We start from the raw sequence: 12,372 nt of genomic DNA on the forward strand, positions 1-12,372 counted from the left end.
GTTTATGCACAGGTATTAAACACAATTTTACAGCAATCTGCAATTGGTCTTAGCCAGTAAAACTACACTGATTTACAGCAACTAATGCTCTAGTATTCTACACAGAACAAGAATCTGGGTTAACAGTGACTACAAAACTTTCCTCTGACATTTTACTTGGTAGGAAGGGTATCTTCAAATCTTTTCCTTCATTAAAGCTAGAAAACATTGGTCTTGCTTTTGAAACTGTCCAAAATAAAGCCAAGTTGTATCAACTTGGTATCTCTATCACACTTTAAACCATGGATTCTTCTGTTTCACACCTATGCTGATTATTTTTAGCAAAAGGACCCTGTGACCATCACAAATTGCCGAGACACACAAATTACTTAGCTCTTTTGAAAATTTTACACTTAGGTTGGCTTAGACAAGGAATCTAGACTGGACTCTAATTTAAAAAAAAAACAACACGTAGAAAAAACAACTGTCTTCTTGTGATGAAGAATGCTTGTGGTCATTTGTTTCCCCCAGTTATGATCTACTGGACCACAGTAGATGATCCAGGCTAAAGTAAATAATTTCTAAAAAAAAAAACAACAAAAAAAACTTCCTCCCAAATCCTCAAACTTTAAACCGAAAGCATGAATGTGTAGTCACGTATGACCAATTCTGAGAATCACCATTTTGAAAAGTCTGGGAACCACTGCTGTAATGCATGATAGCTATGTATAACTATCAAATTAGCAACCACATGATGCAGAAGGTTACGAAGCCCACAAGAAATAAATACTCGAAATACATCTGATAAAAAAGCAAACTGTATAGACTGTTGTTACTAGCCTTTTATCCCCAGAGAGAGAAAGCTTATGCACTTACACTTCATCATCATATTCCTTTGGAGGTGATGCCGCAATGACTAAGTCAATCCAATCCTGAAAAAGAAATGCATGGGCAAACGTGATGCTAAATACTGCTTTTAGAGATGGTTAGTGGACCGCCATGGAATATCAGATAGACAATCAGGAAGGCAATCTATTGCTGGCAAACCACAGGTAGCAGCAGAAAGATCTCTATAAAAAGACTTCTATAGGAAGATCATTTCAAGACTTATCTGTTTGATTTGTATCCTGAAATTAAAGAAAAATCTACTAGTCTTGCAACAAGCTTTTAAAAAATAATTATTCTAAGAATTGTCCTGTATTTGGTCATCTTAGCAATTAATACAGTTCTTGCTGAGAAAACACTCACTGTAGCTGAAGTGCAGTGTTACTTGTACATTAAGAAATCAAAGATAAGATAAACTATTATTGTAAAATTCCAATCAGCTTGCACATCGTTTCCAATATCAAAGAGAGATTCTACAGATAAATGTACTACAAACACTCAGAATGTAATGTGTTTAAAAAAACAATCTTGACATGTGGCTCAATGCCATGAACTTTCACAGTAAATTACACGCATGATTTTCAGAGATGCCATGCGCCAGTATCTTCTGCAGATTTCAGCTCACTTCGGTAGTACGCGGCATACCTCTTATTTTTGATGTTTGCAACTTTATTTGTGTTGATCTGACAATGTAATGAAAGAAAAGTATATCTCATATGAACGTTGTAGGTAGAATGAAGTATTCCAGGTACTTACCCCACCCATATTCCAAGCTTTTGCTAGAGTTGCCTGTGCTTCTGCCAGCTTGCTGTCAATTAATATCTTGCCATTTACAGCTAGTATTTCATCCCCTTTCACTATGCCTCCTGGTGAAAAGACCAATAGGGTATACATACATGTAAGGAAAAATTCTGTGAGTCTTTTCTGTCCCTTATTTATGAAGTACTGAATACAATGAAACGTGTCTTCACTAGGTGTGAAGGCTTACACTAAAACTTGACATAGACAAGAAAGTTTGCTACAGGCAGAAGAAAAAGGAATTTTTAGGCATGGAAAAGCCACACTAATCTCTTACCGATCATGACCAGTAAGAAACTAGTTCAGTAAGATTTTCCATAGTAGCAGTTTGCCTGTCTGGGTAATCTACCTATACAGCTGACAAACTGGGGTTGATCATAGGCTGTTACTACTATGAAAGTGGCTGCATTACTTAAAGACCTGAAGGTGTAAGTGGCATTTGTCAAGGGTTTGCAGGACTGACATTCCTTTGCAAAAGTACGTGTAATGTTTAGTCCTTTGACTTGTTAATCTATAATGAAGCAAAATCAGCCACCTGGGACTGGATTTGAAGAGGGGAAAACACAGATGGTAAAGGGACAGCCTTAATTACAAGACACCCTCACAACAGTGAAGAGTCAAAGAGAAACAGAGTACTTGAGAGATCAAGTGGCTGAGATGTTTTCACAGCAAGAGTGTCTTGAACTTCGGTGCAGGTTGGGATGAGGTCTGCAAACTCAACATAAGGAGATATTGTCCTGTCTGTCTACCTTGTCATCACCAGGGATCTCAAGGAAAGGATGAGAGATACTGGCCTCTAGGAGCAAAGCCTGGATGTGTTGGTATGCACATTCTTGTGCCTTCCAGAGAGCTGTTACCCAGAAGGCTCTGGCCTTCGGTGGGATTTTGGGCATAAAGCCAGGTGTTTTGTAAAACAAATTACTATTGAAAGTATCATTAAAACCAAAACTAAGCAGTTTAGTGTAGCCGTGGTCAGGTAATTGCTTTGCACATGGAAGTTCTACAGATGTCATTGCTTGGAAATTGTTACACAATGGAGACCATATTCTGCTTTCCTTAATTAACAGAATACACCAGAGAATCAGGTGTTAGTTGTTTTTTTTTGTTTTGTTTTCCAGACTGGAAAAAGGGGAGTCCTTCTTAAGGGAACAGCTCTACATTTTTAGGCCATGCTATTGAAAATTCTGTAATGATAAAAATACAGCATCAGTGACCATTTCTTCTTAAACACTATTTATAAATATTTTACATAATTATTAATTTGAGCAGCACCCTTCCAACCATGAGCCTCTCTGTGTGCTGCCCTTAGAGCTGAGGCAGAACTTCGCTGCCTTGGACAACCTAAGTGTGCCTGTTGGTACCAGGCATAGCTATGGAGTCAGCCAACAACTCCCAGACAGCCCTTTTGCAGCAGCGTTCAAATTCCCTATTGTTACTCACCATGTTTGTCTGCAGCACCACCCTCATAGATGGCAGACACGACTATCTTTCCAATTGGAGAATCAATTCCTCCCTCGACTGCAAGGTCTAATGATCCTTCCTATTAAAAAAAGAGTTCAGAAAAGGCTGTTAATTTTTGCCATCAACAGGAGCTTAATCTTTCCTTCTTCCCAGTAAATGGGACTGTACATGAAATGCTTACAGGAACCCTTTATATACCAATCAATCAAATAACATAGTATTTACCTTTTTAATTCGTAACAGCCGTACATCTTTTCCCACAATCTGCTCTGGTGTAAACTATGAAAAGATACAATGATTAGTCATTTCCACCTTGGAAACACAAAACATTTAGGCTGATTTATGTATTTTATGGGAGAAATGGGACTTCTCCCTCCTCCAATATAGTGTTAGAGGAAGATCAGAACACTAGATCATCTGTTCCTGTAAGAAAGATTCTTTTCAACTTGTCTAGAAAAGACAAATACACAAGCTGCAGCAAACCAACAAGCAAGAATCTTACCCCCTTCCCAGCCCTCAAAATCAAGGGTGTGTTTTTTCCAGTGTGTTTCATATTGAATACGGATCATATTTGAATTCTCTCCTTACCATTGAATACGGATCAAAATCTTCCAAATACTTCTGGAAGCCCTGAGAATAGAACAATACTTAATTATAAAAACATCAGGCTCATCCACACACTTAACACACAAACGCCACTTTATGTATTAATGAGAGAACATATAATTCTGTAAGCTATGAAAAGAGAGTAAATGGAGAAAAGCACTGAAAGGCAGCAAATAGTCCATCCTGACAGTCAGAAGACATTCCAAAACCTTAAGATAGATCAGCAGATTGAGTTGGTCATACTATGGAGCAGTTTTGAGGAATAGTTTTGCACTCTGTCAGGTACACAGTTCCTCTCTACACCTGACAGAGCAGAAACAAATCTGGAAAGCATCACCGGCAGGTATGTTCTGCCACACTCTTCTGAGCAACGATTCTTGGGAATATCACCATGTTGGGCACTATCTAACACAGGCAGAAGTCACAGGCTCCAATCTGCCTGTCAGAAACACTGCTCCACGGTGTCTGGGTTGTAGGACCCTCTTCCAGCCCCTTTCTCTCCTCCTTTCCATGGGATTTCAGGGAGATGGCTCCATACCACAAGCAAACAGAGGGCAACAACCCTTTTTGTTTCCATATGGTCCTGTGGAGGCCTAAAAAGTTTTGGCAGAGTGTATATGAAAAGAGAAGATAATATTGCAGTTCGGTAGAGCAAGATTTAAGCTTTGAGAGGACCCACACCTCCTTAAACTTTCAAAACCCAGTACACAACTCTTGTCAGATGAACACTGCAGGGAAAAAGCAGGAGTTACCTCTTCCACAAAGATGAGAATTCCTGAGTCAGCAGTCAGGAATCAATGGTGTTTGGGTGGTGGTTTCTTGAGGAGGATTAGTAGTTACTATGTGAAACTGTATGAGCAATGCTGGAGATTTATAAAAAACTCTGCGCTTATCCTGCGTATTAAGTAAAGACTTCATGACTTAACAGAAATCTTTATTAAGGCACCTGAATGCTGTATCACTCTCCTGGCTTCAAGCTGCAACAGCGTGGGGATATGGGAACAGCACAGAACCATACAGCCCTTTGCTGACACAGCAGGCAAGCCAATATCTGACACAGACCTGCAGTTCAGTGTGTAATCAAGCTTGATATATTTGTTATTGCCCTCTTTTCTACTGGATATATCTGATGACAAAGTCGATTCCACTCTCAGACTCAGCTGAGACTTTTTCCGCTTGTAAATCAAACACACTGCTTAAGATTCCTCTGGTATCTTTAAGGACTGGCTGTTAAATGACAAAGTTGCAGCAGAAAACACAAATACCTCCTCCTGTTATCATTCCTCTCAATTGCCTAATTTTGACATGACTCTGAATGATCCCCTGGGGTCAGATCTCATCCTTACCACCACTGCCTCTGACAAAGTCAGTGAGCACTACCACACAGCTCTGCGTTCGCAGACCCTCAAATGTACAACAGCACTGCCCATGTGTCTAACCACGCTTACACAGACCATGCGACAGTGGTGCTGACTCTTGCATGGACCAGCAGCAATTACACACGAGCATACTGAATCATAGAGCGTGAACCCCAGCTTTCCTGCAGGCTGCCTCTCTCTCCACCTTTTCCCTGAGATCAAAAGACCAACTTCAGCAAATCATGTCCTCGTTCTGTGTTTCTTCTGAGGCAGAAGAAACATTTGCAAGGGTTGAAGCGTGACTTTGTCTGCCCAGACTCCAGACAGCTAAATCTTCAGGGCACAACTACAGAACTTTTGCTTACTCTCACAATTGGGTTTTTTTCCATAGAGAAATACGTACTAAAAGCACTTTTTTTGGGGAATAGGAACATGAGACACCTTATTTAGCATTTAAATTAGTATGGGCTGCATTACATTTGTTAACTGCTAACTTTGAGTAACTAAATACATGGGAATTTGGTCACAGACTTCAGTGAGGGTAGAATTTCATTCTGGGGAAAAATCCCAATCATTCATTCATTTACAATGTATATTAATATTATTAATAGTTTTACTAAAATTGTTAGAGGAACATTTCACAATAACAGCTACCTAAAGAACTAATAGTTTGAATAAGTGAATCTGGAATCATGGCTGAAGCAGACATCTATGGTCTTGGAGCAAGCAAATTAGAAGAAAGAACTCTGATCTCAGCCAAGTCACTAATTCATTATGTAATCTAAAGGAAGTCATTGAACTCTTTGTCCCAGGTCGCCCTCATGAAAAACAGATGTTGCCCTTGAAGAAAGTTTTTTCCTGGGAAAATTTTTAAACAGGAAAAAAACCCCTGAACCCCACAACAAAAAACCCGAAAGCAAAGAAGTGATACAATCTGGATGCAATAATGTACAAATACAGCTATGATACAATGAAGACATCTACTGAACTGTAATAAATCTTCCCAGAAAAGGGCATCAAAAATTTGGAGAGCAGAGAGCACACTCCATATCCAAGCTGGGACTAATGAACCAAGCAAAACCAAGTGGAAACCATGGTGCTAAGCCTACCCTCCCACTACTCAGGACATCTTGGGCAAAAGACTTAAGAGCATTCTGATCCTTTCGTGACTTACAATAACATTCATAACACTGAAGATAAGTAGAATCTGGAACATTAAAATGACTGCGCTGAAACAACTCTGTCTGGACTTCTGGATGAAAGGTAAAGTTACTACTTAAAAAAAGAAAAAAAATCCAAACCCAAAACACAAGAACCTAAGCCAATGGTACTGCTCACTGAAGTTTCTAGCATCAATAGAAATTGAGACCTGATTGAAATAAACAAAACAGAACTGAAAGAGAAACCCGTGCCCAGGTATAACACAATTTTCCAAAAAACACATTTACTGAGAACACAAATGTTATATACACAGAACATACTAACGTTCAATTGCAACCGAACAATCACAAAGTTAGACTTATCTCAGTCAAATACAGTTTTTCCTTCTAGATCTAGATTGGAGCTGATCAAAAGAAAAAAATCATTACTAATCTCAATGGTTTACCACTCAAAAGCTGACACTGTGAGCTCACAACTGTGCAACAACATTTTCATATAACATGGCAATGTGTCTAACTTAGCTTGCACTGATAAAACTGTTTTACACAGAAACTGGCACATTTAACAGCAGCAGAGAAGTTATGCACGAAGTTCACTTCTTCAAGGGATCTATTGAACCACCAGTCAGTCAAAGAGGAAGAGATGAAAACTTCATTACTATGAGAAAGGAAGGCAATATAAATAGTAATATGGCAGAAAAATCCTACACAATACAGAAAAGCTATATGAATATAGTGGTGCTTTCCACCACCAGTTCCTCTGATTTCCTGCCAATAAATGTGTTATGATAATAGCTCATTTGTTAAGCTAAGAACTAATATTTTCTTACTGAACACATTGCAACTGGAGACTAAAATAAACATGGAAACCTTAAGAATATATATATAAAAAAATTTGCCAGCATCAGATCAGTTACCAGTGTTCAACTACCTTAAAGATTGCACTAACCATATAAGTAGTTACAGACGGTTCAACCTGAAGGATTTACTATCCTCTCATTCTTTGTTTGTCTAGACTAGCAGGAGACACAGGCACACACTGAAAGTTTACAAAGACCAGCAGTTTTCATGCATTAGGGCTGTCTTTATCGTCTGTTTTAGAAACTGAGCAACAGGATTAGAAAGAAAAGTTTTAAATCTACAATCAGTCAAAACAAGAAGTACCACACAAAACATGGAAAATGTTATTTTACTTGTTTTTTGTTAGATCTAAATGATGAATTGTAAACCACCATCCTTTTAAACATCTCTTGTGGCTGCAAAAGAAAGAAAATTGCCAAACCAGGTATTAACTTTTTGCTGTAAATAAGTATCACGTCCTCACAAAGAATCTCACTGCTTTTTTTGTTCTTCTAGGAACTGAATTACACTTGCACTTAACTAGTGCTTGTTCCCTACACCATTTCAAAATAAGAGAAACACACAGTGAAATAGTACTAAATACAAAGAGGAAAGAATTCTAGAGAAACTACATAAAGAATGCACATTTCCATCCCACAAGATTTCTTAAAATATATTCCATGACTCTTATTATCCTTAATTTCTCCAGAAGAGTGTTAGGGTGTCTGCTCCATGATTTTTGAAAAAATAAATGAAAACAACAACAACAAAAAATTGACAAAATGCTAGACAAGTCATTTCCAGAATATTGAAAAGTCATGATGAATATATGTTACACATATAAGATTTGATCTCCTAGCAGGGAATATTCTACGCTGAAAAGTGAATTCCATTATTAAATTCCTCACGAAGTTGATAAACTGAAAGAAAAGATACATGTTATTTGGGCTCATCCTGAAAGAAACAATCATTTAAATGCCAACTATTAGTACAGGTTCATTCTATACGAAGAAAAATTCCGCCTGAATGTAACTGACTTATTTCTGAGTCATCTTCCTTCAGTTTGGATACCTACAAGTAATTTCATAATATTGACTAATCGCTGCTGGATTTTATGTTATTGTGTTGGGCTTCAGTGATTTTAATCCCATATTGATTCTGGTTTTGCTTCCAGTGCATTAATAAAATGGTAAACTGTAGTTTGGAATAACTTAAAATACAGAACCTTTTCTTATGTTACAAGAATTTTCACAATAGGTTAAAAATAAATAAATATACAAAAAAGTCCTCACACCTCTCTAGCCTCCTCTCAAAACCCTGCATCAAATTGGGTAACGTATTTCAGTCTTCAGAAGCCACAGCAACTTTGTACAGACTAAAGTATGGTATTTAAATTTCCAAACTCAATTTGCTTTAAACCACATGACTATATATCAGTTTCACCACTGATTCTATCAGTGTCCTATAGTCATACCATTACTTGGAAAAACGTATTTATTCCTGAATTAATGAAAGCTTTGTGGTCTGCATTTAATTAATACAGAGACTGAGGTTTTGTCTTGAAGAACTTCTGGGCAAGTCTGGCAAGATTTTCCACAAAACTCTTCAGCCCCTCTCTAGCTACTTAGAAAAAAAAAAATTATTTCCGTTTCAACGCAGATGATTTTGGTATAGCTATGGCCAATAATAACTGAAATTTCCAATCATCGCACATCTTACCACACAGTACCTAAGCACCTGTCTGAGGTCCCTTGACTGCAGTCCTGCAGAACCAGGTTTCAAATCTTGCAAATTACAGGAAAGCTTAAATATTCATTCTTCCTTTCAGAAATGCTGCATCCAACAAAGAAGTGAGGGAGGAAAAATCTTTAGTAGCAGGAAGTGCACCAAATCTTCTAACTCACACAACAGCTTGTTTGCAATAGTTGGGAGAGACTAATGTTCACGTTGCTTTTGATTCTCTGAAAAGCCCACCGCTAAATCATAATAATCCTCTGAGCCAAAATTTAATTAGCTCTGCCACAAGCGTATTCCAGTTCACTCTAGTACAGCAGAGACAAACAGTTCACACTCATTTTGTCCCAGAGCAGCCCTGGGCATTCAAGGCCACACTCAAGGTTTAATCCTCAGCCATCATTTCCCTCTATAAGTGAGAACAATTTCATTTTAATGAACTGTTAAAAGACCTGGGAATTCTGACCTGAATTCAGTTAATATGAAGACTTAAGTGACAACAGAAACTTCACTGTTCCTATCTGGCCCAACTGCCTTCCATAAAACAGGAGTATTTTACCCATTCTTGCATTTTTATTTTATTCTTAGGTTCATGCTTTTTACCTTCTTTACTAGTGAATTGCTTGAGTATAGGCTCACTTGATTAGCTGTTTGCATCAAGTAAATCCATCAACACCAGTTTCTAGAGTTTGGTGCTCAGGACAACAAAATTCAGATAAAAACACGGTAAAAGGAGTTATGTGCATTATGTCATATTAAAGACGTAAAGACTGGAGATCCGTAAGTTTTCTGAAATCTAGCAAGATAAGAAATAGGGTAGCAAAAGGTACGTTGCCTTGGTGATACTTCCCTTCGCTAAGAGAAGCTGAACTGGTCCTGTATCTGAACCAGTGACTTAAAAAAGGACTCCTCATCCCCTCCTCAAACAAACAAAAATCATTCCTTCCACATGAAAAAAAAATTATAATTCTTACACGTTTCTGGAGACAGGCTGGTACTTCCTTGCCTGTTTTGCCATATACTGGCCTTTTCATTTTTTAACTAATGGAAGTAGCCTCCCTCTTTACTTCGGTATCCATGAAGGTCTTACTCTACATCCTACTGTGACTTCATTGCAGCCAGGATGAATATTCTTTACTGCATTTAGTCATAAAAGGAATTAAGAGGTAACACGTCTACAAAAACAATTTACAGACTGATGTTTCTCTCAAAGTCCTATCAGAATATTGCTCCCACTGAAATTGTGATCTTCCAACTAATATGAGACAGTTTGGGAATGAGACGACTGACAACTGAAACATTTTAGCAAACTTCTGATTTGGAAAACGTGCGTGCATGCATAACAAATCATAAGAAATTTCCCTTCAGAGATGGATCTTATTGCCAATTTCTCAAACTACTTGTAAGCAGCCGGTAACAAACAACACAAGCAACATTTTCAATTTGTACCACAGATGTCTGATCACACATAAGGGTATTATCAATTTTGCAAACCAGTTTATATTTGCACAGCAGGCATTTATTTTCAAGAGCTAAATTATATTAACTGCAGATTATAGTTTATCTCTGTTCATTCCTCCCCTAAGGAATTTCAAATTGCTTAGAGATGCCGAATTACTGAGCACAATCAAAATGAAAGCTCCAAAGCTCCAGTGCATACAACTGAAGGAAATACCTACACAATATCTACAGGGATTTGAATTTATTTTTAGTTCGTGTACCTGCCTTCTCTTGAACAACATATAAAACCAGCTTTCATTTATCATTTCAATACATTTATAATATAGAAGTTTCAAGACAACTACGTCTGTGGGAAAACTGGTTATTATGTACCACTAAAATTTGTTCAAATTGAAACCGGGAAAATAAAGGAACAAGAGTATCTAAATTATTAAAGCAGAAAATGACAAAAAAATACTCCATCCCACTTTAATGAAAGACAGCTAGGAATATTGTGCCTATCATTTATTGTCAGATATAGCATAAGCTTGAAATTAAATAAATGAAAGGCAAATGCGATGTATTTTCCGTCACTTAGAAAGGTCACATGTTGCAATACACTGTCTTGCTCATATAAATGTACACACATCCAGACACACGTATATAATAGACACACAACTTTAATTGTAACGGCATAAGTCATGATGACCCTTGAGAACAAATACTACTAATTGGTCTGTCAGCTTTCTTAGATGAATTTTCAGGGCTGCCATTTGGGAGTTATAACTTCTCAGAGCAGTATTTCTCTCCCCACCCCACCTCCCTCAATAAGCCTTGTCCCACCTTCCTTTATATACCACAATTCCCAAAGATGCTACATGGTTGGTCCTAAAATATTTAGCCTAAGTGTTTTTTTCTTCATTTACATTTGAAACAGAAATGGAAAAGAAATAAGAAAAAGATTGTGAGACAACTTTGCAGTAGCACTGCATGACCAGTATACCGAAATCTAAGATATAACAATGAACTTTTTTCTCTGGAAACGAAATGATGAGTTATATATCTACATTTCAAGTATGTTCATGATTATTTACAAAGGAAAAATACAGTGTAATTAGTTTTTACTATTTCATTTCTGGCAAAGGACTTCAGAATTTATGAAAATACAAACCAGCATATGAATAAATGAAAAATAAGATCTACAGGGTCTAAGGCTCTACACTGCTCTGTAATTATGCACCCCAGTACAAAAAACGTCACTAAGAGTGACTTTTAGATCATTAAAAAAAAAAAAAGGAAAAATACCCTTCTTTTGTACTTACCATTAGCGATCACTTGAAAATCTGTATAAGTTTTAGTTAGCAGAAAACAAGACATGCATTGATTCTTTGAGGACAAGTCAACAACAAATCCCACAGTACTGTAGCACTTGGAAAAATAACATTAAAAGGCTTACCAGAGCCTCTGATTTGATTGTTGGCCTGACCATAAAGTTTGGGTCAGGATGCAGCATGACTGGTTTAGAGACTATTGGTACACCTGGATGTCGTTGGGTAGGTGGACTTGGAGCAAGTTGCTATGGGGTTAATTTAAGAAAATTAAAATTCACAATGTAATTTCTACAAATCCATCATTTCACCAACATACCTCGATACAAGTAGTTTATGGTACTGAATTTAATGTCACTAATACAACAAAAGGCTTACAGAATTATTTTAAGACTTACAAAGTTCACAAGCCAAAACATAATTTCTCTTGCATCCAAAGTGTAGCTTTCCCCCCTAAACTACGACTTCTCCAGCAAGATTATGGAAAAATCTCATCGCTGCTTTTGGCATTTATCCCATAAAGGCAATGAACTGAATGAGAAACTACAGGAAAAAAATAAAAGCTAAAGTTGAGTGTAAGAACATAGTGAACCTAAAATGAGATTTTAACCAATCTATATCTAAATAGATCTTTTAAGTGAAATTCACCAGGACTGCAATGATCAGCTTTCTGTAAAGAATTTCAAGGTAACATATCCTGACTTAAGAGCAAGAATTAGTTACGTTAATTATCTACCCTTGACTCCACAAAGTACAGATACCCAGAGGCATCCGAGACCTAAT

The 12,372-nt window shown here is 37.3% G+C and overlaps 1 protein-coding gene across 4 annotated transcripts in view; it reads right to left on the minus strand.

Annotated features, from left to right (window-relative positions):
- Nucleotides 1-12,372, minus strand: part of USH1C (USH1 protein network component harmonin) — a 64,753-nt gene that overhangs the window by 13,619 nt on the left and 38,762 nt on the right. For 3 of the 4 annotated variants that reach the window (XR_008466355.1, XM_054200991.1, XM_054200990.1), the window contains exons 16-20: nt 3,712-3,753; nt 3,349-3,402; nt 3,103-3,202; nt 1,621-1,730; nt 856-911 (exon numbers count right to left, since the gene is read on the minus strand). Coding sequence is in view for 3 of the 4 variants with exons in the window: in XM_054200991.1 (XP_054056966.1) it covers nt 856-911; nt 1,621-1,730; nt 3,103-3,202; nt 3,349-3,402; nt 3,712-3,753 (362 nt within the window). In the remaining variant the exon portion in view is untranslated. Of the gene's footprint in view, nt 1-855; nt 912-1,620; nt 1,731-3,102; nt 3,203-3,348; nt 3,403-3,711; nt 3,754-11,717; nt 11,838-12,372 lie in introns of all 4 variants that reach the window. The other variant, XM_054200992.1, reaches the window with a different exon arrangement.

This window comes from Rissa tridactyla, chromosome 4, assembly GCF_028500815.1.
Source record: "Rissa tridactyla isolate bRisTri1 chromosome 4, bRisTri1.patW.cur.20221130, whole genome shotgun sequence".
NCBI lineage: Eukaryota > Metazoa > Chordata > Aves > Charadriiformes > Laridae > Rissa > Rissa tridactyla.